This window comes from Falco biarmicus, chromosome Z (genome assembly GCF_023638135.1).
Source record: "Falco biarmicus isolate bFalBia1 chromosome Z, bFalBia1.pri, whole genome shotgun sequence".
Classification (NCBI taxonomy): Eukaryota; Metazoa; Chordata; class Aves; order Falconiformes; family Falconidae; genus Falco; species Falco biarmicus.
The window spans coordinates 74844434-74872265 of record NC_079311.1 but is presented as its reverse complement, the minus strand read 5'-3'; the positions used below and the strand labels follow the sequence as shown (position 1 = coordinate 74872265).

Here is a 27832-nt window from a genome sequence, read left to right as displayed (position 1 = left end):
GCAAGGACATCTGTTAAGCGGTCCTGAATGACAATGGTGGCAATAGCAGCCCAAATGATTTCTTGGAAGAGAGCTTGCTAATACCAGTCACTGCCACATCTTATTGACCAGGCTTAGCAGATCACTTGTGACCCATTTCTTCCTTCTCTCTGTTACTTAGCAACAGATGCAGCATGTTAATGTTAAAAAGGCTGGAAAACAGGCCTTGAGCAGACTTTGCCTGTTTTCATAGGTTTTATTTCCTTGAGGGCAGACGTTTGTAGTGGTTATGGTGAGTAATCACCCTTGTCATGGTCTCATATGAGCATTCAGATTGCTTTATTGTATTGCATGCCCTGCAAATGAGCAGAGCTCTTATAAGCTGCTTCTACCCACTTCTGACATCCAGGAGCCTATTTGGATCTACAGAAGGTATCTGAGCACTTAAAAAGAGGGGGAGGCAGCAAATTTTGCCTGTGCATTAAGCTAGAGGGTGCCAATTCAGCAAACAATAAATTGCTTTTTTTAATGAAAATGTCTTTACTGATCTGCCCAGAGCACAAAGTATCAGACTGAGCTGTGAATAATAGGCAGAATCAATGCTAATAAATAAAAAACCACCAACTTTGTAACTACTGTATCCCACCCTTTCCTCCCAAACACAGGCGATGTCTATATCATCTGACTGTAATGTATTAGATGTTAATACACTACTGCTCTGTAACTATCTCAAAGTAAGAGAGCTACCTCTGCCTGAGCTATTTCTCTTCTATTAGAAAATGGCATGAAGGATGTTTGTCTTAGACCTTGATCATACTATCCTAAATACCACACTTGCATAAACACAAGCCTTTAACGTAATCTTTAAAGCCTACAGAAGATCCTTGATGGGGAGAGCTATCAGAAACTAATGAGATGCTTATCAGCGTTTTTGGGGTGCATGCGCTGAGATTACCAGCCTAGCTATTACCAGGCTTTTGTGGGCTTCACAGCAAAAGCAGTAACAGTGAAGAGAATTCCCAGGTTCAGCGAGCTGCTGCTGAGAGTGAGCATGAGTAGAAGAGTCACAGCCACTTAGCAAGCCTGAAGTTGGTGGCTGCAGTCAGGACAGGGCACTCCTTCAGCATACATCTGAAGTTCAGTACCTACCGTGTCACAGGAGCCTGCACCAAAATGTTGTTGTGGAGTTCCTATCAGACGCTTCACTTGTAAACAATGCCTGTTTATTTAGATTTTGTTTATGCATTCCTCTACTGTTGGACAAGTGGGTCAAGAGGAATGTGAAGCATGTAGCATATAAAAGTTGGCTGCATTACGTGCTCTTCCACATTGTGTTTGTCTTGTTTGCAGTGAGTGCCATAATTCTTCTGACCGGATCAAGGTGCGAGTGTGGGATGAAGATGATGACATCAAGTCTCGTGTCAAGCAGAGACTGAAACGCGAGTCAGATGATTTCCTGGGGCAGACAATCATTGAAGTCCGTACTCTGAGTGGAGAAATGGATGTGTGGTACAACCTTGGTGAGCCGGGCTTTGGAGTTGAAAACATGTCACATGTTAGTTTGGGAATGTTTGAGAGTGCTTGGGTGCATACAGACAGTTTGCAAGAAAGGAAAAAAAAAAAGGCTCACATGATATCAAGGGGTGTATGATGGTGCTGTAGAGCAGCTACACGGCTTTGATCTCAGTTAAAATGAAGAGGAGTCTAACATGTCAGAACGCTTTCCCTCTCAGGCATTGAAAAGTACAAAGGGTAAAATGCTCGGAGGACGGCTGGATTCCACCTGTGCTGGTGGACACATTTCCTATCCTGTGCCCTTTTTTATGCAAACACAAGCATTTCACTAGTCTGTAAGACTTGCAAGTACACTGCACTGGGCTGGGAAGTTGTTGAGACCTTTCCCAGTGACCAAAATAGAACGTTGTGGAAGGTACTGGGAAGTAACCAGATGGTGCTGAATTGACCGGCATAGTAATAATCCTAGGAGGTCCAAAATCTTCTTGACAGGGAAAACCAGTAATTCCTAGAAGCTCAGGAATATGGTGAAGTCATGAACAAGTTCCACGTCAGTCAGCCCTGTTCCTAGGGGTAAGGCTCTGTCCTTGGTGGTTCCAGTACAGCTGACTGAATCTGAGATCCTGTAGCACATTTGCTGTCAGAAAGACTGTCTTACATCTAGAAACATACTTTGTTCTGGCTAGATGTGTCATAGTGAGGGTGTATTAGAAAGTTTTCTCCATGGTGACTCTGATCACAGGCTCAGCCTGAGCTTCCAGCAGTTCCTTTTCCAGTGTTGTCACCCCAGTTTTGTTCTGACCATGAACAATGTGTCTAATTGCTAATGATCTTTCTTTCTAGAGAAGCGAACAGATAAGTCTGCAGTGTCCGGGGCTATTCGCCTGCAAATCAGCGTGGAGATCAAAGGGGAGGAGAAGGTGGCCCCGTATCATATTCAGTACACTTGCCTTCATGAGGTAAGAAGCTGGTTCAGCTCAGTCATCACCATGTTCCTTCTGTCTGTTGAAGAAACGATTTTCTGATTTTTCTTTCCTTGAAATGTTCCTCCGTACCCTAGATGAGCTTCCTTTTCCTTGCTGTGTGGGCCTGGGAACATGCTGAATCATCAGACCTGCGTTTGTCAGGGAGGCAAACCTAAAAAAGAGTCAGGGAGCCAGTCCCTCGCGTTGGGGGCTGGCTGGCTCAGTCTGTCCCACTGCCACAGCTGTGCTGCTGCCAGGCAGAGATCAGGCACTGGTCCAGCTTAAGAGCCCCCTGTGAGTTCAATGTGGAAAAAACTCCAAATTTCCTTGAGTGATGTTTTCAGCATGTACTGTACCTCTGTCTTTCTTTGGAGAAGGTATACTAAAATGCTTTGTGAGTAAATACTGAACTGGGGAGCTCTTTGACTCTGGCTGTTGAGTGATGCAGGTATTGGCAGTATAAATTCTTTTGTGCTGCTGCACTGGTGTGTAGTTATGAACAACTGTGGGGGAAGAGAAGATAAGCTGCAGTTACTGGGTACTGACCTGCCCCAGGATGGACTGAGCTGGGCAGGCAGTGCTGCAGAAGTTGGGAGAAATCCAAAGATGACTTGTGAGAAGGACTAAAGGGAAAACCCTGTCTCGGAGAACGCATGGTGCCTAGTCTGTCTATCAGAGACAAAGCAGGTGGCAGGGTCAGTCTCTTCAGTGCCTGAATAAGGAAGAATAGGCAAAGCCCCTTTCATCTGACGTATGAAAATATCATGAGGTCCAGCCTGTTTAAGCAAATTCAGATTATAAAACAAGGGCAGATGTATCAGGAATGTTAACTTACAGGCACAGCATATTTATCCAGATGCTGGGCTAGATGAGCCCTGCTGTGTCTTCTGGCCTTACCAGGGAACAGACAGATACGAAGCTCAGAAAAACACCAGAAGGCTTCTTGTAGTAGGCTGTGTTGTGTCCATCAGTACATATTTGCCATTTTTTACAGTAAGCTGTTTGGTTTTTCCCTTCTGAAATGCATGATCACTCACTGTCTTCTTTTTTTTGCGAATATATCTCTTTTTTAAGTATCACCTTCTTTCATTTATGTATAATAAAAAGAAGATGATTTACAACTGGAATAATTTGATCAGGAAAAGTAGTAGTGTAAAGTAGAGTCCTCTAGGTCCTAATGAGATCATTAGACTTTTGCATCCTTCACTACAGGGAGCCAGCTGTCTGAAAGGCTGATGAATCTGTACGTGACATGAATTTGAGGGTTAGTGAGAAATCTACTGAACTGAATATGCAATTTCTGCACAGTAATGATAGCTGAAAGCTTTTGCAGTGTTAGATAAAGTGAAAGGTTATGTTGAATAATAACGTGAGTGTCTAGTTATTAGGAGTGATCTTAAGGATGTCCTTTTCAGGAAAAAATACAGTATCTGTTTGGACTGTTCTGCTGTATAATAACAATAATTAAAAAGCTGATACAGAGCTGTTACATCAGCTAGTTTAAATAGCTTGTCCATCTTAAGGCATTTCATTCTGAGGACAGAAAGGTGTAAGTTTCAGGAATCTAATTAGTTTGTGGTTTCACTGCATTGAAACACTCCTCTGCATCATTCACAATGTCTGCTGAGTGAAGTTGTGGGTATGCATGCAAAAAATTCAGCTAGGAGCACTCAAGAAGAAAAGCTAAAAGCAGAAAAATACATAGTGGGTAGAGGGAAAGAAAAAGGGAGGAGAGCAAAGAAGTTTGTGGTTGTGCTGCCTTCTCAGTTCCAAGTTCTTCATGAAACTCACTTGGAGGTTTCAGCAGCCTCACATATGATTTCATTCCTGTTTTGTATTTCAGAACCTCTTTCACCATCTCACAGATGTGCAAGGGAATGGGGTGGTGAAGATCCCTGATGCCAAAGGAGATGATGCCTGGAAGGTGTATTTTGATGAAACGGCTCAAGAGATCGTGGATGAATTTGCGATGCGTTACGGCATTGAATCAATATACCAGGCCATGACGTAAGATGCATTTCGTGTGGTCTTTCGTGCATTTAGGCGGTGTAACTAATTGATGTGGCTGTAATATTTAGAAGATTAAAAGTGTTGATAACGGAAGGCTTGGCAGTGATGGCTGCTCCTTATAGGTCTTATTGTGAGCAGGAAGAGACTGCCTATCTCTGAATCACTGGTTTCCTCAAAGTCTAGAAGTTAATGTCTGACACAGTGCTGGAATTAAGCATCTATCTGAATAGTTTCTGTGACTACTTTTAAAACTAATTCTAAGGAATTACACCAACTTCAGTAGTGTAAATGACCATATTTTACTTTTGATAATTGAGCACTCTTGTTTTACAAAGATGCTGCCCAAGGATGCCACTGAAGGTTTCTGGTAACGTGAGAAGGGATGAGGTTTTGTGACCGTTGTTTGTCCTACATGTCTGCTGTGGCAATTGATATAGACCTTTGAAGTCACTCATTTCCCAGGTGCTGCTGAAGGCATTTATAGGAAGTTTGAGTAACTGAGACACTGATTTGTCCTCTTTGGAGCTAGGCTAATGCAGTTCTTGATCTTCAAAGAGAGTTTTTCTTGTCATGATACTTTTACCTGGATTAGGGATTAGCCATTCTTCCTCTTAAAGACTAGTAGTGCTATGCTTAGCTCATTTCTTATTTCGAAGGTGGTATTAAATACAGCAGACAAAAGTGAACTTCTGCACATTAGAAGCTGAACGTTTTGGGATCTGGATGCTTGCATGTGTTATGATTGGTACATATGTCACCTTGCAGGGACCTTTTCTGTCTATTGATTTAAGCTGAAGTGGAAAAGAATTGGAAGGTGCCTCCAGAGGTCTAGTCCCTGCTTATAGTAAGGCTGACTTGGAAGCTGGACTGGACTGCTCAGAGCCTCTTCCAGTTTGTTGAAAATTTCCAAGGATGGAGATCTACCACCGCTCTGAGCTTCTGTCCTCAGGCTGTATTACTCTGGGGAAGAAATTCCTGGTTGAAATGCAAATTTGAAAATCCTACTTTGAATTTCCTGTGCTGTAACTCCTGCATTTCACTGCTTATCCTTCAGTCTTCCCTCTAAAAGGATTTTTGGCTGGCTCAATCTTCTCACTAACCCTCCCCTCTCTGCTAAGTAGTTCAAGACATTGATTAGATCACCACTCCCCATGCTTTCTCTTCTTCAAGCTAAACAAAGCTGTTTGACGTGTCTGTCTTTATTTATCAAGTTCCTAAATAACCAATTGGTGCATAGGTACCGTGTACCAAGCAAGCTAGCGTTCAGGCATGCGTGTCGTGTTTGTCTGAAACACTGACTTCTGAATTCCTGTGAAATTCTCGTTGGAGCTTTGTTGGTTATAATCATTTGTAGGTTAATGAGCACTGTGATGAGTCAGAGAGATGGAACACCTCAGAGGGATGGATCACCTCTCCTATGAGGAAAGGCTGCAAGAGTTGGGCTTCTTCAGCCTGGAGAAGAGAAGACTCCAAGTAGACTGTATTGCAGCCTTTCATTACTTAGAGAGGGCTTAGAAGAAAGGTGGGGACAGACTTCTTAGCAAGGCCTGTAGCGAGAAGACAAGGGGTAATGATTTTAAACTGATAGAGGGTAGATTAGACTGGATGTAAGGAAGAAAGTTTTTACCACGAGGCTCATGGAATACTGAACAGGTTGCCCAGAGAGGTGGTAGATGCCCCATCCCTGGAAACATTCAAGGTCAGGTTGTACAAGGCTCTGAGCAACCTGATCTAGTTGAAGATGTCCCTGGTCATTGCAGGGGGGGTGGGCTAGATGACCTTTAAAGGTCCCTTCCAACCCAAACCATTCTGTGATTCTATGAGTTCCTGAGGGAGAAAGCTGCATTTAGAAAATAATTCCCAGATATAGTTCAGGAGCTCAGTGAGGATTCCTGCTTCAAAAGTACTGCTCAAAAATGGCCCGACTCTCTTGTCTGGAATGAACTTTACTTGCCATGTCCCATAAGATCAGACCTCTTAAGCTCTGATTCCCCCCCTCCGACAAATTTTCTTTGATTTTTTAATCTTTTCACAAGCCCAGATGCTTCTGGCATCATTTTGAGATTTCCTGCAGGAGGGTTCCTTGCATTTTAATGAGAACAGTTAAATGAGAAAATGCAATTGAGTGTGCGTGCTTCCTGCAGGCTGGAAGGGTTAGCCCTAAGGAATCACATATCAGTGCAGCACAGAAATACTAGTGTGTGGTCTCACTGTGCTTGAATGCTTTCCAGTTGCTGCTGGCTCACGTTACCTCAGAACCTGTGGCTGCCTCAAGTGGCAGCAAATTGTGTAGATTTCCTTGTGTCAGGCTGTTCTAGGAATTGACATCAGGACGCAGGGTATCACCTAAGTCACAAGCTGTTGGCATCAAATAGCTGAGATGCTGTTCTATGATTTGGAAAGGGCTGTACTGAAGGGATTTCTACTGTTTTGAGCATGTCTGTTGCCTAGGTGGCATCTTTCTGAAAGATGAGATGCTGGAGATTTACAGAAGGGGAGAAAACAGAACTTCTATCTGTTCATGATGCCAGCCAGAATAAGGGGGCTATTAACAGTATAGAGTCAAGTTCTGCTACACAAAAGACACCAGAATGACTTACAGAACTGTCCTTTTGCAGGCATTTTGCATGTCTTTCTTCTAAATACATGTGCCCAGGCGTGCCAGCTGTGATGAGCACCTTACTTGCCAATATCAATGCTTATTATGCACACACAACTGCCTCCACAAATGTGTCTGCTTCGGATCGCTTTGCAGCCTCCAATTTTGGGGTATGTCCGCGTGCTTGGTGATGTTACAATTGGACTTCTGTAATTTGCCTACAGTGCATCTGCCTGTCAATAAATAACTTGTTCTTTTTAAAGAACGTTAAATCTGTGAGGCGTTGGAAGCTGTGGAGCTCTTCTAGACTAGACAAAAAGCATGGGTTTATTGTCATCATCATCACACATTTTAGATATTAATCAGTATAACGCATTGTGATGTTTATTCTTCGTGTTCAAATTACACTGGAGCACAGATGGTATGGAATGAGCCCATAATATTAAACTCTGTGTGGTGATGCTGTTGATAAAATATACTGTGTGATCTGATCGTTTCAGAACTTACTTTGTTTTTAAAAACGGCAACCGCTTTAAGAAAAAAACAAAAACAAAAGTCTATTCCCCTAATGGTTAAAATGATTTTGGAAAAGTTCTTGCTTCCTGTCAGACTAAGAATTTATAGTTTGAATGGGGAGGTGTTCGCAGTGCCCAATCCGAATCCATTGGAGAGACTTGGCCTTGAGAAGATAGAACTAACAGATAAGATCTTAGAGCTGTTGCATTGCTCTGAATTAGACCCTTTTCTACCTGTTTCATTATTCGTCTCTCAATATTTTCTCGTAAATATAAGTTTGGTGCAAATTGCAAGCTAGAAATCAGGGGGGTTTGTTCTGCCTCTACTTCAGAGTGATAATGGAGTATTTTTCTGACAATTCTAATGTTACACAGACTTCAGAAATAATTACAGTGTAAGAGTAAATCCAAGAATTGAAGGAAAATAGTGTTTGTGCAATATCATGCATACACAGTGCTTCCTCCTGCTCTCCTGAGAACTGACACTAATTCCCTGATATCCTGCTGCTTACTCTGAACATTGATTGAACCAGTGATGCTAGGTAACGTTTCTTGGTGTTTTCTGTTCAACAGAAAGAACGATTTGTGAAGCTTCTGGACCAGCTTCATAATTCACTTCGGATTGATCTCTCAATGTACAGGGTGAGAGGGAATAAACAGAATCCTTTCAGCCATACTGGTGGGCAGAGGGGAGACACACCTGTTGGTTTTCTCTTTACGTTTCTCACCTTTTGGGTACTTCATGTCTTACGGAATTGTCATGACAAGCTTGTTGCTCGAACACACCGTTTTGTTTTCCTCGCGGATAGAACTTAAACCGTGGGTTTTTTCTTCCATTATAAATTCTTCAGTACCTCTGAAATAGTTTAAGGATAAGTTAAGTGAACTATGCTCATCCCTGATGCTTTCCCAGAAAAATGAGTTGGACTGGATTAGTTAGAATTATTCTTATCAGCTATTTCAGGTGTCATCTACAAAGGGAAAAAGATACTTGTTCTCCCCGAGTAAGACAGAAATGTTTTAGAGGACCTGCAGCCATGTTGTCACTTACTTTAGGTTTGGCAAACTTGAATCACTGTCCTTGACTCTGGATCTACAAGATGTGCTCTCAGGTTGAGATCCCCCCCACTTCAGCATATGGGAAAGAGATGAGTTTCAAATGTTGGCATCAGTTCATTAAGCTTCTTAAACCCTATGGTTTCTTTCTTTGCTACTCCAGAGTCAACCTAGTCTTATCATGTGATTTGGCTCTTCTTTTAATTCCTTGCTGTATTATTTTAATTAGTGAATAATTAATTGAAAAATTTAAAAATGGTGGCAAAACGTGAGCTTTGTTTTTATTTATTTACTTAAAAAGTAGATCCTCTTCTGATTAGTGCATTTGTCTGAACCACAGTAAAACATATAGAGGAGAGAAACATGATTGGACTAAGAGAAGTGCATTAGGAAGATAAACAAAAAGGACAAGGGGCAAAGTGCAAAAGAAGATGAAAGGAATGTTGTGTAGGGAGCTACTGTAAAGCTACACTACTAGTAAGAGAAGTTCTAAAGAAAGCACTGATCCACTGAGTAGCGGAGGGAAAATTATCGACACATGGCAGTAGGAATCTGTAGCGTTGATGCCTTTTTTGTTTGCTTGGTCTTCAATAAAAGCTGCTTCCTGGTGGCTAATGCAACTAAACCATGGACAACAAGTGAGGTCTTAAGTAAAGGACGAGGAAAGATTTGTGTTGTTTAAATAATTCAGATGTTATTTAATTGGTAGTATATTTAGAGAAATGGCTGAAGCTAATTAGGAGCTCGCAGTAATTTTAGGACCCCCGGAGGGCACGTTAAGTTCTAGAAGAAAAAGGTTTTGGTTTTGAGCTTTCAAGACAGGAGGTGGCAGTTTACAACTTAAATTATCCAGATTAAGCCTCCTTCTCCCCCCAGTTTAATCAAGATGTCTGTAAGCACTTAAAACAACTAATAACCAGCAGTGTGGTTTTGTGAAAAAGTGTCAAACTAATGTGTGTTCCTTCCAGGGCAGGGTGGCAGGTCAGGAGGGAGAGGTGGAGCCCTATCGAGTAGCTCCAATGCTTGTTTCTGAAAAGCGTTTTGTAAGCAAGTGCAGTTATTCTGTATGCATGCCAGTTGTCCTTCTTGTTCGTTGTTCACTAGCTGACATAACCATAGAGGAGATTGAATTTCAATATAGATAATGTTATCTTTTCCTGATTGTTGTTCCTAATGAAGAACACGCATTCAGTCCCTAACGTTTATCCAATGGATTGTGTTTAAATCTTGACCCACGGAAGTCTTTGATTTTGGAAATACCCTGCATGCCAGAGTCTGTGTGTGGATAACTTAACTCTAAAAGGAATCTAGGAATAAGCATCTACAAATGGCTGTAAAGAGCATTAAATTGCTTGCAGCAGTTAGCTGAACTGCAGCAATACTCAATTGCTGTCAAGAGACAGCATATTTTTCTGCAAGTCCTCATTAATAAATGAAAGCTTGTTACCCTCTGTCCTTTTTACCATGGTCTCTAATAATTTTTGAATGTGCAAATATGAAGATAGTGTCCAAGTGAAGGTTGTCTTTGCTATTTTACTCACAGCAAAACCAGTCACATCAGTTGAATGTAAGAACGTACTGAGGAACGTGAATGTTGTTAAAGGATGCAGGAAGGAAAGAGTGGGAATATAGGAAAGGGCACAGTGCCTGAGGTCAGAAAGGGAACAGTGTCCTGCAAGAAGCAAAGCTTGTTGAATTCAGCATATACATTTACATGCATATATGTATGTACCTACACACATGCACATGTATGTATCATATCTGGAAGGGATAATGAAACTTGTAATTTCAGTGGAACCCAGAGAGGGGAAGAGGAAGCTATGGCTACAGACAGTGGGGCAGTGGGCAAAATGTGTAAAATAAACGGATTAGAGCGAAGGAGGCACCAAAGGGTATGTGCTTAGCTTGGCAGATTGGATCTTCCAGCCGACTGAGTGGTTACAATGACTTCTTATACGGAACAATGCTCGTTTCCCCTTCTCAGTCCAGTTTATTTCTCTGGATAGGATGCTAATATACCACACCTCTTGGTGTCTCAGAAGAAAAGCCAAAACCCATCTGGTGAGTGCAGAAAGGAAATGGCCTGCACAAGCAACCTCAAGCAGGAGGCCAGGGCTGCTGGTGGCAGGGCTGTTGCTCCCTGCCTGCTGCTCCTACAGCCAAGGAGAGATCTGCCACCGAGGGCTGCCACTCTCCTGGCATCCACAGACTGTATATTCACATGAGAAGCTATTTAATTAAGCAAGCAGATAAACTCCTACAGCAAAAAGGCCTTTTTTATTGAGCATTGTTTTGAGCCGTACAAGCTTGTCAAGCAGGAAATGTTTCCAAGACACTTTCCTTATTTAGCTCATGCTTAAAGCCTTGCATAGATCTGGCTGTGCTTTCCAACAGGATTTCCCTTTTTTGTCGACAGAATAACTTCCCAGCCAGCAGCCGCGAACGTCTGCAGGACCTGAAGTCTACAGTGGATTTGCTGACCAGCATCACTTTTTTCAGGATGAAGGTAGTGTTATGGGTGGGAATGGGAATGGTGGGGCCTTTGCAGTTTTTGTCCCAGGGGTTGGTTTCCTGTTTTCAAACCGTTGTTTCATGTCATTGTGCTTTAGATACTTCAGAAGAAGGGAGATCATGTGCTGACCATGTAATAAACACCCACATTTTATCTTTACTTCACTGTATTTTGCATCATGAAGATGAAAGTTGTTTTTTCCCCTGGGGTTCTTCAGTCATAAATATGGCACAAAATGATAATTAAAAAAAAAACAAACCCACAAAGAAAGAAAATTGTCTGATTTACTTTTTTAAATACCATTAGGAAGCCTTTCCTATAAAACTGTCTATAACATTTGTCAGTCACTACCATCTCTTCACCATCTTTTATCTAATAAATAGATTTAAATCTATTTCTTGGAAGATAAGATACTGAAATGGGATAGTATCTCTCAGTAGAGATCCAAGACAGTTGCTATGAATGCTAATGTGCTGGTTCTGTACTTAAGTTTATTGTTCTAGCAATGTGTAATGACATTAATTTTAATGCCTACTTTTTAATTTCTAAAACTTTTAAAGAATATTGTTGTATATTTTGTTGCATGTGTTGCAGATATCACATAGTAAGATCTATCTTACCGAAACCAAAACAAATCTTTAATATGAGCTGTTTCAGGAAGTGCTTAAAATTTTACTCTTAAACCCTAGGGTAAATGATGTTTTAAAAATGTATTTCTAAATTCTTCATTCAGATAGTATGTCTGTATTGAAAGTTTGCTTTATATAGAAATACTCTGAAAAATTTGGAGGCAGTGACACTATCAAAATTGTCTCAGGTTATAGTTTTATTTGCAGGGTGATGCCTGCGTATCTGTTTAGTTTGAAGTAACTCTGCAGTGTTTTTCTAAAGCAATGTAATAATGAAAAGAGCAGTTGCTGCAAGAGGAGAAGGTGTGCTTTAAAATTCAATAAAGCTTGTGATGAAAGATGTTCAGAAAGTTTTTGCAATTAAAGGCATGCAAGTGGTCTTCAGCAAGACTTCACAGATCAGATGTAATGTGCTCCACTAGTTCGTTGCATGTTCTTCCAGTGTCAGAAAAGATTTCTTTCTGGCTTTGTAGCAAAATCCTATAAATTTAGCAGAAATTGCATGTGCTTGGCTCAGATTATACACATACCAAGCCACGTGGTTTTTTTATTCTGAAGAATCTTCCTCAGCACTTCAGAGTCTCTTTTACGCTCCAAATGACCCTGCAGGGACGTAAGTGTTGTCACTGCTGTTTCATGCCTGGGGAGAGCGACCCATTCATGGTTTCAGGTCACTGATAGCACAAGTCACTGAAAGCAGACCCACCAAGTCCTGATGAATCAGTAGTTCCCAGACTGGTGCCTTGTTCCTTCCCTGTCTGATTAATGAACGGTGCTTTATTTGACTCTGTTGTCTCCTTGCCAGGTCCAAGAGCTGCAGAGTCCCCCCCGAGCCAGCCAGGTAGTGAAGGACTGTGTAAAAGCTTGCCTCAACTCCACCTATGAGTACATTTTCAACAACTGTCATGAGCTGTACAGTCGCGAGTACCAAACAGATCCTGTGAGTAGCTGATAAGCGGGCAGAAATCCAAGTTTCTGATTTTCTTAAGATAATAACAAGAATACTAAATGCTATATAAAGCCAACAAAAACAGAATTATGTCACTTGTTATCTTCTGAATTCACAAAACTTGTAATCAGTTAATGAACACTAATTAGTAAGTGGAGGATGATAATTGTTTTACGCTAACTAATTATGATTCCTTTTGCCAGCCTCAGCTGTTCTAGTTCATGAGCACTTATTTGTGAAGGGAAGGTTTGATGCAGCTTTGACTGAGCAAAAGTCAATTAGAGCAAATGTAGACTTCTTAGGAAAACTGTCTTTAGCACAGATAAACCTCAAGCAGTTTTCTAGCACCCAGCGTCCTGCACCGGGTTTAAGAGGTACCTCTAGATGCAAATCGTTTTCAAATCTATGAGGGCTCTACTGGCCACGCTGCAGTAATGCACGCACCCCCTGTCAATGTGAATATAGTCGTCAACCCAGGTGCGTAAAAAGCAAGTATTTGGAACAAGCTTAGAGCAAATGATGTCTCAGCAGGTCTCCTGGAGCCTGACCTACTCTTGGCATTGTAAATGATGAAACAGGGATTATTTGGGTCTGAGGCCACCAGTAAAACACCATGGTTTGGCACATTACCGGTTTTGCATTAGATCATGCAAGTGGCCAGGAGACATTAATAATTATAAGCTCTTCAGATAATTAAGAGTCTGCAGATAATTAGTGTTTGGAGTTTGTATGGTGATCTATATTTGCCAGCTTTTTCTTTCACCTTTAAATTTACACTGGTTTTCCAATGGCTTCCTTTCCAGAACAAAAATCAGGACCTTCCTCCTGAGGACCAGGGCCCCAGCATCAGGAACCTGGATTTCTGGCCCAAACTCATCACTCTGATAGTTTCCATCATAGAAGAGGACAAGAATTCTTATACCCCAGTCCTGAATCAGTAAGAATCTTCCATGTCCTATATGGCTAGTGCTAGTCTCTGTGCGTTCTGCTTTATTTGTTAAACTGCTTTCTTTCTCTTCTGTCACTTGTGTATTTATAGAAGTACTTATCTTGTCTGTCTGTCTTTCTGTCTTATCTGTCTCTATCTATATAAATAACTCTTTTTGATTGGGATGGAAGAGTTTCAAAAGGTTCAGTTACGATGGCGTTCGAGCACAAACACCCTGATTATTACAATCCTGAACTCAGGGAGGCACCTGAAAATGGGGTGAGATGTTCTTTTGGTTTTTTCTGATGTTGCTCAGTTCTGGGATGCACATTAATGCACACTGTGGTGCTATGGTGACAACACCTTACACTGTGATTTAGGAACGTGTGGTGTTCTGTGCAGCAGTGGGAGATTGCATTGGGTGGGGTTGACACAGCATTGGAAAGGAACCTGAACACTGTCTGTTAAACCGGTGGATACTCCTCCAGTCCCGCAGGGCAGAAAAGGGGGAGACATCGGACAACGTATTATACACAAAGACCTGTGTACGATGCCCTAGTGATCATTGATGTGACATGGCAGGGACACCTGATTACTGTTCACCTGTCAGCCTCTTAACACTAGAAAAGGTGCAAAGGCATTGAGATCATGTTCCCAGAATTATTGTATGCATCTCTTCTAGGGGAGGCATCCAGGGCTTGGCTTTTTGAGGTAAAACCAGTCCCAACAGCAGTGTGTTTTCAGCTTATTTAGTCTATGCCACAGAGTCCAGTCTTCCAACTTCCACCTGATCATTTGTCTAGGGTGAAGGAAGCATCTGTAATGTTGAGCTTTTCAGCTTGTGATTTAACTCAGAGCTGAATAAAGAAGAGCCCTTTGCTCTGATACATGCCAAAACCTTTCCCAAATGTCCCCTCAGGTTTCCTCAGGAGCTTGCTGTTGGGAAGATCAGTGCAGAAGTGATGTGGAGTCTTTTCGCCCAGGATATGAAATATGCCATGGAAGGTAAGAGAGTTCCTTACTGCTGCCAGCTGACTTGTTGCTGATTCTTATTCTCTGTCCATTTGTTCTAAATGAGGCTTAAGCACATTAGTAGCACCACTGTTTGGAGCAGGGATTTCTAGTGGCTTGTTTGTGGACAGCTGCTTTATGGGTGAGGACTGAAGCTGACATCTGCATGAGCTCTAGACCTGTCTGTCAGGCTGTGTTGCAAACCATTTATTGTCATCCCAGCTGGTTTAAATTCAGAAGTTTGCTTTGGCCTGAGGATACAATGGCTTAGATCAGCAGCAGATTCTTTCTGCAATGCACAATGGTAGAAAGAGCTGGAGAAGTAGGTGGACTCTGGGTTGTGCCATGGCTGTAGTTCCCTGGATGATACAGCGTAAATGGTCTAAGCCTTTGGCAGAAACATGCTGTTAGAACAAGTCCTGCAGCAGACATCTTCATTTTGAATTAATCTTTGCATAATTCCACCAGACTTCTAGTAAAAGAGAAATTTTACTGTTTCTGATAATGAGTCAGGCATGCAGAGCCCAGCAAATGCCTGGGAAGGAGTTCTGCTGCTTGCATTACTCTTCTTATAGTTAATTCTAAACTTGGTTTTAGTCCTATAAATTCATTTGCACAATGTAATCATCATCTTACCAAGGTTCAGAGAGCATCCAGCTCCCACCAGCTCTGCAGCTGCAGTAGCAGTTGTTTTCCCAATGTTTTGCAACATCAGGCTTCATGATTATGTGATAAATCAGGAGTGCCAGTGCTGCCTACAGCATGCTAGCTGTATTCATATTCCAAACGCAAGTCAAGTTACTGCTTTTGGTGATTTGCAAAATTAGGCTAAATCCTTTTGTCCCCAGCTTGATCTAAGCTCAGTTGGAGGAGTGACAACATATTAGACTCTTCCTTCAGACTGCTAGAAAAAAACCTGCTGCCAGTAACGAGTTTCCTGGATTTTGTTCTTTGGGAACAGTCTGTGGGGTTGCTCTGTAAGTGAAGAAGATGAACTCTGTCTGTTTTTTCGTCTCTGTCAGTGCCACAAGGATAGGAGACCGTGCTGTGGGGGGACACCCTTTGCCAGCTCTAGGCTTGAATTCAGTAGGCTGCAGGCCTGAATGAAATTTTCTCACTTCTGTGTTAAGAACTTTTTATATATGCTTGTCACCCACAGTGCCTTTGTCTTGTGAAGTTATGTTGATGTAAGACTAGACACTGGGAAGAAGGACTAAGACCTACGATGCTGACGAGTCTCATAGTGACTGTCACTACTTGCTCATGCATTAAGGACTAAGGCAACTGTGATAATTTCATGTTCACTTTCCCTAGAAACTCTTTGCTTCTGCAAACCATTTTGGCTTCTCTTTCCATTTTGTCCTTAAGGCATTTATTATGCAGTTTGCTCTTCTGATACTGTTAAAAGTGCCCTATCTTCCTCCTTTATCAGCTGCCATGAGAACTGGGTCTCTCCAAATCTAGTTGCTGACTTTCCTAAGATTCCCTTTCCCTGTTGCATCCAAAATGCAGCTGCAAAAAGGTTACTGATTATGTGTGTGAATTTGACTGTCAAAGGAGATGTGACTTTGACTGATTTTTTTTTTTTTTTTTCTTTTAAATGGCTCTATTTGATTGCCAGTTCCCAGGTTAACTCTGCCTCCCAGGTTTTTGCTGTTCACATCTCATACCATGTCCCCTTTGACTCTGTCCTCCCTGGTGAATCTGGGCTTATTTTAGCTTTCCCTGATATCCTGCTGGTCAACTGAGAGCTTCTTAAGACAAGGACTAGCATAATGTTTCTACCTGTGAGTTCAACAGTGCATAGCAAATACTTGCTGAAGGAGTATCCCTCTTGAAATTATTTCTTGGTGAGAAAAGTTGACACAAAGGCAGCTGATGGACAGGGAACAGTTTGTGTTTTGAACAAGAGCTGAAAAACTACATAGTACATGTATTTGTACTCTGGCTGTGCAAGTCCTGCAGGAGGATTGAACAAAGATTGAGTCTGTGTTGGTGTGTGTCTTTTCCAAATATATATTCAAGAAATCCTCAGGGGGCAGAATTCTATTTGAGGCAAGTGTGATTCCTCACTGCTTTGCTCTCCAGAAACTTCTGAAGATAACCTTTAGAACAAGCTCTACAATAATTTAATTACAGGCCTTACTACTTGTATTTTAAATATGTAAGATTGGATTAACTTGCTGCATTATTTTCTTTAAAATGAGGGAGAAAGGAAGGATAAAAGAAACAGATTAAGTGATGTGAAGGATGATGATTAGATTTGAGGTCCTCAGCTCTTGGCTCTGGCATTTTTCAGCTTGAGTTGCTAATTTCTCTGCCAGTTTAACTACACCAGGCATTTTGTATTCCTGACTTTGCCAGTTTGTGGAGTAACCCCTGGGTACATTTCTTGTGTGCTCCAAGATCTGTATGCATCAGGAGCTCTCTGTAGCAAAAGCTGATCTGTTTTGTGGAGATACGTGCACGTGAACCCAGAGTATAACACTTGCTTCTAATTTTCTTTATGGTGTTTTCCTTTATGTTCTCTTCCTAAGTTCTAGATAACATGAGCTCATTCACCTCACCAAGTGGTAAGTCGATGCGTCTTGGTGGAGTTTATAGTTGTGAGTAGATGAAGACTTTCTTCTGTTACCCATAGTTTTAGCACTTTGGATGTAGTTGCTAATACTAGCTTTAGTGTCCTGTAGATTTATGCCAGTGATGAGCAGATCTGCAAAGACGACTTGGAAGACTATGCTGCTGCTGTAGAAATGGAGGATATGTGCTGTAAGGAGACTCCTGTTCTGACTAGTCACTCCACTTGTTTTTTTGATGGTCCCTGATATGCTGAGCAGTTCTGGGCGATAGCCCCTTTGCTGGGTCCCAGGCATTAAGGTATAGATAAAGTCTGATAAGGAATAACTGCTGAGGTTGGAGCTCCAGTTCATGTGTGACTCTATTCCTTCCCTCCTGGCTGGGGTGACGCTTGAGGATCTCCGGCAGTGGCAGTACATTTTTTTGTAGCCTAAAGGCCATGCAGTGACTTCGGTGTAGAGAGTGTGGGCCTGGTTGTGTGAAACTGGCCCCTCCTGGCTTCCAGCCTGATGCTCCTACATTGCTCTCCAGTATGCAGTGTTGAAGACGGTTGGGAGGCTCAGGCTTCTCTGAGCTGGAGAGCAGTGCCTGGCTGTGTGAGTTGTTTTCCTTTTTCCCGGTGGGTAGAAGCTAGCCAGGCCTCTCCCAGCTGGAGCTCACCCCCATGTGAACCATGCAGCCTGTGCAGGGCAATGTATAAATCCTAATTTACACCCGGAACACAGTGGTTCGGGGCTTCAGAACCAGCAGTCTTGCTAGCCTGCGGATGCTTCAGCATGTGTCTTTTGGGCACTTTCTGAAGAGTTAGCTTGCTAAAGTGTAAAATGTTCAAGTCATAAAAGTGAAACACCTATTTTCTATTTAAAATGTGTTCAGCAACTGGTAGCAATAGCCACAGCAGCAGTGTGTTTGACTGCTGGAAGGCAAGTGCACTGCAGACCTGTCTTATGCCTTTGTCTCCCCTAAGGAGACACAGCTGCCAGGACAGAAAATTCAGCATTACTTGCCAGAAATTAATCTATAGAAGGCAGGCTGATAATCAAGAGGAAAATCCACAAATTAAGGATGTGATGTAAGTTGTGGTCTCTGCCTGAAAAACAGAACTGGACATGGCACTAGAAAGTGTGCTGCTAGGAAGCAGTTCCCTATTAATGCCTTAATAATATGGCCTTGGTGACCCTAAAAGCTCTTCTCTGGAGGAGACTGCAGATGAAAACTGCTGAGGAAATGTGAGAGACCTACAGAAGTCTGTGGTCTTTTCAGGATAAAACTCAGCAGTTGCTGCGAAATATCTGTGCACTCTTCCACTCTTGTTGCTGCTAAGCTCTTAAAAGCCAGCAAGTTATAAAGCAGAACAAAAACATGATATGACTGATGGCTCCTGTTCACTTTACTTTTTCTAAAATGGGTTTTCAAAGTATACCTCTGGCTGATGTGTTTCCATGCCACCTTAAAGTGCTCTTAAACATTTCCATTTAGAAAGAAAGCAGCTGATCCAAACTGTGCGGGGTCCATTGAAGGTGGGGAAGGCAGGTGGGCTGCTGGAGATGAGGGGGTTTTGGGGCTTTGTTGGCTTTTTTTTGTCCTCCAGCATGTTTGAGCTGTTAGTTCACTTTTCTCTGTCTTTTCTCTGTCACAAGCCCCACCTTTCTTTCGCATACGTAAAGTTCTCTTTTATGGTGGTAAGACCTCTCTTCCTCTTTTTTACTTTCCTGTAGTTTTATCCCCTTGGTGTCCAGCTTCTTTACTGCTTAGATGGCTAGGTAGTCCTAGTAGCAGTCCCTGGGCTTATGCTTCTGTGGCTGCTGTGCATCTTCCTCTTCTGCAACTTAGTAGTGTTTCAAATGCCCTAAAAAACAGGAAAAGGCTTGAATTACTTGCTTTTAGTGCACTACTTAATTTTGAGGATATAAATCTGATTTGAGTCCTTTCTACCTCCGAGTCAAACCTTCCCTCTGCAGGAACAGCACTTTCCCCATGCAGGAACAGCACCTGGGTGACAGTGCGTGTCAGAGTTAATGAAGTTATAATTGTCCATTGATTTCCTCACTCTCACAGGGAGCTAAGCAGGCGCCACTATTACTGTGTTTGTTTCCCATTTTAGATCTGCAGAGAGAGCTTTGCACTTTCTTCTGCAGTTGTTCTCAAGGGAGGTCAGCAGTTCAGACACTGACTATACTTGTACTTCCTTAGTGCTCAAGAAAGGTACTAGATTTATTGGTCTGCAAACAGGAATGAACTTTGCTTGGCTTCAGTACAAGCAAATTCAGTGTGGAGAGTAATGGATCATAGTACATGTGAAGTAGCATATGTAGAGTAATTTGTCCATTGAACCATCACCCCTGAGTACTATGCCTCTCAGATACTGGGCATTCTAATTTCTTTGAAACAAAGGTTGGGTTTCTTTAATTTTTTTTCTTTAGAGATTGTACCTCTGTTGACCTGCTACACGTGAATTAGAAGGAAATCTGTATTACATCCTTACAGAGGTCTGCAAATAAGTCACTGTTCCACTGCTTGGGAGTTGACAAGGCTTATGGAATAATTATGCATGAAAAGTTCCTTGGTTTTTGTGTTTTCAGTGGGATAATTCATAACTTACCTGGCCTTTCTTCTTTTGCATCAAGCTTCGAGAGAGATGTGGAAATATCTTAATGTTTTGGAATAGTTGCAAGAATTCACATTTACATGAAAATAGGTTGTGATATTGTAAGATAAGCTTGTCTATCAGGTAACTGATTAGAAAGCTGGGGCCTTTTTACATCATTAACACCTATCTTCTGATGATTAATACCTGTAGCAGTTATTGCTTGTGTACGCATATTTCTACCCAGCTACTGGATACCTGTACTGAAATCCTAGACTAAAACCATTCAGAGTTAAGAGAAATACTTCCACTTTCCAACATAGTTGGATCCTGTCTACATGTTAGCAGTGATGCCTTTGGAAAGTTACATCAGTAATGAGATAACCACACAAAAGGTAGGAAGGCGAGTCTGAAGTCACATTTTGGGGGAAAAAAAAGCCCTGAGTCTTAAGTTAAAATAATGTATGTTTTAGACATTGTAGTCATGGACTAGCAGCTTGCTATGGTGCTTGAATGCACAAGGAAGCCTGGCACAAAGGGTATTCATGCTGTTGAGGCTTGGCAGAAGAAAGAGATGAGTGTGTACGGGCAACACTAGGGAACAGTGGTGCAGAATTAGTCACCTGATAATTCAGGATCGCAGTGGAAGCTAAAGCCAGCTGCTTAGTCAGCATCATGAAAAAGGAATTTTATTCTTTTCAAGGAGAATTTTGAAGAAAAGCAGTGCAGCAGAAAGAGCTGCCTGTGTAAGCACAAGGTGTGGCTTGGAAGAAAGTGTTGAGATGGTTTTGGGAGAACTTAAGTAGGTTAAAAGCAGGAGTTGTGGGCGACCCAGAGGTGGGAGTCAACTGATGAAAGACAGTAGTGTGGACTTAGGCTGTGAAGGGCCTTGAAAGCAAAGACAATGGAGCATACGTTTCTTGTGCGAGAGAAAGGGGAGCAGTGGTGTAGGGAGATGATCTTTGCAGGAACGTAGGTATGAGTATGCATAACTTTGGCAGCATAGGTGTGTGGGAAAGGTTGTGTTGTGGGGGTATGTGTGTTATACAGGGAGTAACTGCATTGTCCTGACATAGCCTGGGAACAAAAACATAACAAAACCTGGCAGGAGTAAGAGGCTCAGCAGCAGGTAGAGATATCCATGGGTTGCTTCAGTGAACTGTGCTCAGGAAGGCAATACAAATAACACAGTTCTGGAAGAGAAGTGTAATAAATTGCTTCTGTATAGCTCATTTGAACTTGCTTGTGACTCACACTGTCAAACTCTAAAGAACTTGATGCTTTCTACTCTTGTCTCTTAGGGGATGTAGCCTAACATGTTGGTATTGCCTTTGTTTACACCAGAGAATGAACAGATTCACTCTCCTTGATAATTTATTTCCCCCTGCAAAGATCAGATCTGGACTGTCATGTATTAAATGGAAAGGCCATAAGAGATTGCTCTATTTTTAGTGCTTTGACAACAGAAAGTCTTTAACAAATGGAAGTATTAATTGAAGCTACAGAAATAAATTCCATAGCTCCAATAATAACCACCAAGAACGCCTGCCTGCTGCCAAAATCCTGTGTTGTGAAGATTTTGTGGCTTTATAGGTGCTTCATCCTCAAAACAATTACATACTATGGACATGCTTTGTAAGACTCACCTGTTCCTGATGTAGTGATAGTGGTAAATTCAGACCTAACTGCTTTTTTTTCCTTCTTTACAGAGCATGAGAAACACAGACTGTGTAAAAGTGCAGACTATATGAATTTACACTTCAAAGTGAAGTGGCTGTACAATGAATATGTTCACGATCTGCCTGCCTTCAAGGGAAAAGTGCCTGAATATCCAGCGTGAGTGTGCTGCGTCTCCTGTAGTAAATCCCCACTATCTGTCTCCTTGTGTTACCTTGAGAGTAGTCATTTGGTTCTCCTGTGACTGCCTTCATGATACACCATTTCTTCACCCCTGATTTTCTGTGTTTACATGCATGTTTGACCCCTCTGGTCTTCTGTGACGCTGTCCCTGACACAATTCAATCCCTTATTGTACAGTATCTCCTAGGATCTCAAAACCCTTTAGCAATGGCATGGACAGTCTTTAAGCCATTTTGTGCCTGCAGTGGGGGCTTTGGTCGGTTCTTGAACAACAGACTTCTGGATGTATGTTTACAGTCTTGTGTTAATAGATACAGCTTTATCTGTATATACTGTATGTATGTCTATATGTGTGTGTATGAATGTCATATGTATACACACAATAGGATTTTTAAGTAAAGATAATGTTTTTTAGTAAGTCTAGGTGGTTTAATTGAAAACATTAGATAAGCTGTCGCTCCTAAAAGCTAAGCAATTGTTCACAACTTCTGTTCAACCTTTTTAAAAGAGTAGCAGTAGATTTCAGACCTGAAGAAGGTTTGTGAGCCCAAAAAGTTGTCTGAGCAACCTGGAGAGAACAGTTAACTGGAGTCCCATGCCTGGCCTAAGGCAAAAGTACGCGTGTTATTTCTGAGCAGTGTATAACTGGTTTTCAGAGCTTTCAGTGAAGATGATTGCTGTACATCTCCTTCAAGCAGCTTTTTTACCTGTGCTCCACTGCTACCTCTCCATTCAGTTTTGGGGGTTTAACACACTCCCCTTTTTCCCCCTCCAAATCTTTCTAACTTTGGTTTGGCCTTGTTATATCCTGTCCTAGCAGCCTGAGCATGGAGAACAAGTAGTTCCTATTTTACAGGAGTAAAATGCTTTTCTCATGTCACTTCCCAGCCTTGTGCTGGCTCCTGTTTGTTCCCAGCTTTCCCTGTAAGTGAAGTTTACTCACCTCGCTCCAGCTGGACTATGTTTGTACATGCAATGCCCAGACTTAAATAGTTATGTTTCATATAGACCTTGTGTTGCATTGCCTTGCAGGCAGTGCTGCTGCTTTCACATGCTGGGCTGATAGCAGCTTTTGTGTTTTGGTGGGTTTTTTTGGTTGGTCTTTTTTTTTGTTTGTTTGTTTGTTTGTTTGGTTTTTTTGCTCTTCTTCAGTGGTGTTGTTGACTAGTGATGCTTCCAGTGGCCCCAGGCCAGCCCCCAGGCATCCTCAACAGAGCGTCTTAAGAGCCTTACCTAGCTGTTCATGTATATACTGTTCACTGCTGTCCAAATGCAGCAGTGTGCATAGCCCCTCTTGAAAATAACATCTTGCTTGGACTGTTTCCAGTTCGGCATTCCGAATTCTTTTCCCATCCTGTGGTGCACACAGTCCCTCAGGCCTGGTGCTAGCTGCATGTTAATAAGACTTGAGGCAGCTGATGCAATTGTTCCGCTTGGGCTATGGGCCTTGCTTAACAAGTCAGGTCGGTGAGAGGCATTAACTCATTGGACAGGGTGCTGGAGTGACAGTCTCAGAAGCCCCGTTCTCTTTGCTGTGCCTCTGAGTCAGTGCAGTCTCAGGCAAGCCATCAGATACTCTTAATCTCTCTTTTTCTCCCGTGTAATCAGGATAATGATGCACAGTTTAATTCTGCTGTCCTTTGCAGACTGTTCTGCTCTGCTGGCCTTTGCGGTAGAGCTTCAGTGCTCCTGTACATTTGCAGCCACTGGCTTTGTTACTTCACTCTTGTACTTTAATACAATAACCACACTGTCAGACACAGGTGATGTTTATTTCAACCACAACCTTCACCTGTCACAAAATATCCCCTTGTTATCAATTAGAGCAATGTGCTCTTGTCCTTTGATTTGCTTCACCACAAGTATTTTTAGTCTTGAAGCTTCGAGTCCATGTGTCAGGTTTGCGTATCAGTAAATCAGATGTAATGAAATTGCTGCTGTCCAGAGAACAGCTGAGTTGTCCGTATACCCAACAGACAAGGCTATCCATAAACTCACTTTTCATGTTGAAACTGTAAGAAACCATGTTTCTGATAGCCTTGGGATATGATTGGATAAAGTGAAGGCTCCAAAGTATTGAAACTGAAGTTTTTATACTCCCCTTGTTTTCTGAAAGTCAGCAGCAGTTCTGAAGCTGAAGTAGCAGTCTAGCTGGGAGTGGATCTTCAAACCTTCCTCTCTTCACTTCTAGCTGCCAGCTAAAAGCTGCAAAGTGTCAGTTTCCACAGAACGGTAGCTTTTAAGATGTGTAAATAAGTGTTCTATGTTTTATTTTAATATTGACATTAGAATGCAGCTAGTATTGTAACTGTACTAGAGACTACCTCCTCTCTGGTGGGGGAAGGCATTTCTGCCTTTGAAATCCTGTCTTATTCTTCTCGCTCACTTCATCGAACACAGTACTTGCTCTTTTACTCTTTGAAACCCTGCCTGTCTTAATGCCTCTGTGCTTGCCAAGGCCCACAGGATGGTCACTGGGTATCCACATGCATCAACACAGCAAATGAACAAGGTTAATTCACCTGTAAAGTTGTGAGACCGCAGGAGCCAGGATCATGGCCAAGCTGAAATTGCAGCCTTTTGTGTTACATTACCGTTGTGCAACCAACAGAGGTAAACCTCCATTTAGGCACAAAGCACAGCGGTTTCCCAGCAGGCAGGACTGAGGCGTATTCTGTGCAAACCTTGTTTGGAGAGGTTGGCTGTGCCATCTCGAGTCAGGCTGTGCTGACCCCTGCAAGCACAGAGTATCTCTGAAGCAGCACTGTAAGCTTCTGCCTTGTGTGCTGGTGCATGAGTCATCATGATGTTTCCTTCTAGATCAATAACTGAAGCAGGCAAGGAAGAAGGTATTTGCCATATATTAACATTTTGAAGCTATTTCTGCATGAAATCAGATTATTTTTATTAGCTTCTATGCTAAATAGTTTTGAATATTGTTTTAGATATATTGCCTTTGTAGTCCTCAGAGTCCCCCCTCACTTGCTCAGCAGTGCAAGACCTGATAGTCAAAGGGGTATTTGGCCTAAGATAACTGCAGGTTTGTGTTACAGCTAAAAGTGCATTTTGGTCCTGAATGTGCCTAGGGACTGGCAGTGTTTTATAGATGATTTATGTCTGTTGTGTTTTCCTGGCAGCCAATAAAAGACAGCGTTGAGGCTGTCTTTGCAAATGTAGTCACAGAATTTCCTGACCTGACCTAAGTGATTAACTTTGCATGTAAACAGTCATATTAAACCTCTTTCTGGAGATAATGCTTTGTTTAATAGGAGTGGGAGCAAACACACCACCAGCAGCCATACAGCAGTACCTTTCTCCTTACCACCTTTGATTAGACAATTTGGTAAGACAGTAAAAAATACCTATACACTTCATTTTGTATGTCAACATATGGTAGCTATAAAAATGGGCAATGACTGTTCTCAACAGTTAATGGCCTTTTCTTATCTGTGTGATGCAGTAAGTAAGGATGAGTGATAATCAAGAAGTTGCTCTACTTCTCCTAGTTAAAATTATGGCTTCTGGCACAAACAAGTAGTCCTCCCTGTACACGGACGTATGACATGTGAAGCAGTCAGCACCTTGCAGCCTAGGAACTGTGAAACAGGTGGAAGATGTGTAGTTGCTTCCTTGTAAACTGCCTGAGTTCTGTTCTAAGGATTGAGGTCTTGTGTTAAAATACGCTGTTGTAGTTTAAAACAAAATGAACCTTGCAGCAGACCCCAAAATATGTTGGCTTTTAGGAGCCTAAAGTGCCATTCAGAAGGATTTTTTCCAGAATACAGGAAGTCCATATGCCTGTGACAATGTTCCGCTGTTACTGTCTATATTAAATAGGGCTGCACAGACAGGTTTCTGTTGGCATTTAACACTGTGTCAGTTACAATTTCCAATATTAGCATTGATGCACTTTATATTTCAAAGTGTAGAGAGTATTTAAGGCTATCTAGTATGCTGTCTGTGAATTTGCTCTTGATCTCCCTCTCTTGTCTGGCACATGCTTTCATGTTCTTTGCAAACTCAGCCCATAATTAGCACAATCTCTATGAACACAGCTGCCTGTTCAGAGGAGGCTGTACTCTGTGAAGCTCATACAATAATCTTTTGTATGGACTGAAATCACACATGGGCACTTCTTTCCCCTAATTTTTGAATACTGTTCAGTAATATTTGAAATTAAGATTTGCTTCAGCTGCTGTATGTTGGCACTTCCACAAATTCTAGACAGACATTTAAAATAAAACTGTAACCACTATGCTGTTGCTTAAACACAGACATAGCCCCCCCCCCCTCTTTTGTACTGTGTTATTGTGTCCCACAGAGCAGCAAACAGAGGGATGACCAGCTGTGAGGTCCCATCACTGAAATTGCTTCTCACCTTGCCTGTTTGGCCCAGGTGGGGTTGTGTAGAAGCCTTTTGTTCAGTGCAGGAGGGAGCTCCAGACACCATCTCATATAAGACCGTGCCAAGTACAGCAGTGGCTCTTCCAGCATCTTCTTGGATTCTTCTCTACTATTTAGCTTATCCTTCTAAGTGGGGAGAAGGAACAGAGACAAACTTTCCTATCCTGCTTCTAAGACCTGCCTGTTTTGGGGACTTGACTATGCTCCAAGGCTGTTGGTCCACCACTTAACATGAACTAAGTTTGTACTTCTTTAAAAGAAAACAATGAGGAGCTGCTTACGGGGCTGGCCAGCTTCCTGCAAGCCCAAGCAGATATGCTGTGCTATCACCAGAAGTTAATCTTACTCAGTCATCTTCACAGTGAAATCAGCCCTTAGAAACAGGAGGGTTTTCTAGAGAAGGCTTGGGGAAAGGGAGAGTAGGATTGAAGTGGAGAAAACTTGTAGCCTTGATTCTCCCTCCTGGCCCTCCAGAAGTATGTCTGTATCTGCAGATAAAGTGGCTGAAGGGCCCTGGAGAACAGGTGCTTCTTTTCCTCCCTTCATACTCATTTGCATCTCTGACGTGAAAGATGGTGCACCCAAATGGGCAGCAGGATAGTGTGCTGTCTCTCTGGATGTGCAGAGATTGTGGGTTTGGTGGTCTCCCTTGTGCTATCTGACACATGGGCGAATGGGGAAGGTGGTACTTAAAGGGGGGGAAAAGGGGAAAGTGCCAGGGAAGAGGAAAGGCAGGGGAGAAGGACAAAACCAGCTCAGGACAAATGGTCTGCAGAGGATGGGCTAGTCTGTGTTCTGCTGGTCCAGCCCAAGTAACGATACAGACCCTGCTCACTGGTAGCTTGTGTACAGGTAGGAGTATTTTGGGGAAGTTTGGCTGCACACACAGGTAACAATTCAGACATCTAACGGTGGCAAGCCTTCACAAGGCCTGCCGAAACAGCAGCACTATCTGAGTCTGGTTGGGGTGCTCTGTTTCTTGCTGTAACTTGCTGTCTTTCCTGCCCCTCCTGCAGGTGGTTTGAGCAGTTTGTGATGCAGTGGCTGGATGAAAATGAAGATGTTTCCTTAGAATTCCTGCACGGTGCTCTGGAGAGAGATAAGAAAGATGGGGTATGTAGGTCACTCTGAGTGGAAGATGTGGTGCCACATCCTTCACTGCCCAGAACCAAACAACACTGTAAATTCTGCTGCTATATAAATGAAGGATGAAGCCCATTTTGCTTGAAAAACTACTGGGAAACTCATTTATTTTAGGACTTTTCTCTACAGGTCACAGAGAGCTGTTTAATAGCAAGGTGCATATCATTCATTTATGTCTGTCCTGTTCTGCTGCTGTTAATCTGTCAGCCAGTGGCTTGGTGCTGTCTCATCTCTCTCTGGGAGGGGTAATTGAAATATAAGGCACTCTGCATGTACTTATCGTGCAGTGACAATGTGACCTTAATCCACTGACAGAGTCATCTTACTCTTAATTTGCTGGGTATTCCCAATGGAGAGCAAGAGCCTTCTCATTTGCTCAGTAACTGTTGACGCTGTAGTCTGTAATGCTAATGTAAGTGTTCTCTTTACTATCTGAATTTTAAGAAAATCTAAAAAAAGCTTTTCATTCTCTCCTTCTTTCCGCAATAACTGACAGGCAAGCTGTGTATTCCATTAAGGGTCTCAGCATTATGCTACATTTTCTTGATACTTGTCATGTCATATTTCGTGAAAGACGGTAAATTTATAACCCA

The 27832-nt window shown here is 42.2% G+C and overlaps 1 protein-coding gene across 13 annotated transcripts in view; it reads left to right on the top strand.

Annotated features, from left to right (window-relative positions):
- Nucleotides 1-27832, top strand: part of UNC13B (unc-13 homolog B) — a 214319-nt gene that overhangs the window by 150828 nt on the left and 35659 nt on the right. For 8 of the 13 annotated variants that reach the window (XM_056325063.1, XM_056325066.1, XM_056325061.1 and 5 more), the window contains 11 exons: nucleotides 1330-1499; nucleotides 2338-2453; nucleotides 4303-4466; nucleotides 7088-7238; nucleotides 8157-8225; nucleotides 11056-11145; nucleotides 12586-12720; nucleotides 13533-13666; nucleotides 14577-14662; nucleotides 21542-21668; nucleotides 27113-27209. In XM_056325063.1, the coding sequence (XP_056181038.1) occupies nucleotides 1330-1499; nucleotides 2338-2453; nucleotides 4303-4466; nucleotides 7088-7238; nucleotides 8157-8225; nucleotides 11056-11145; nucleotides 12586-12720; nucleotides 13533-13666; nucleotides 14577-14662; nucleotides 21542-21668; nucleotides 27113-27209 (1339 nt within the window). Of the gene's footprint in view, nucleotides 1-1329; nucleotides 1500-2337; nucleotides 2454-4302; nucleotides 4467-7087; nucleotides 7239-8156; nucleotides 8226-11055; nucleotides 11146-12585; nucleotides 12721-13532; nucleotides 13667-14576; nucleotides 14663-17205; nucleotides 17242-18885; nucleotides 18928-21541; nucleotides 21669-27112; nucleotides 27210-27832 lie in introns of all 13 variants that reach the window. The other 5 variants (XM_056325055.1, XM_056325056.1, XM_056325058.1 and 2 more) reach the window with 1 other exon arrangement.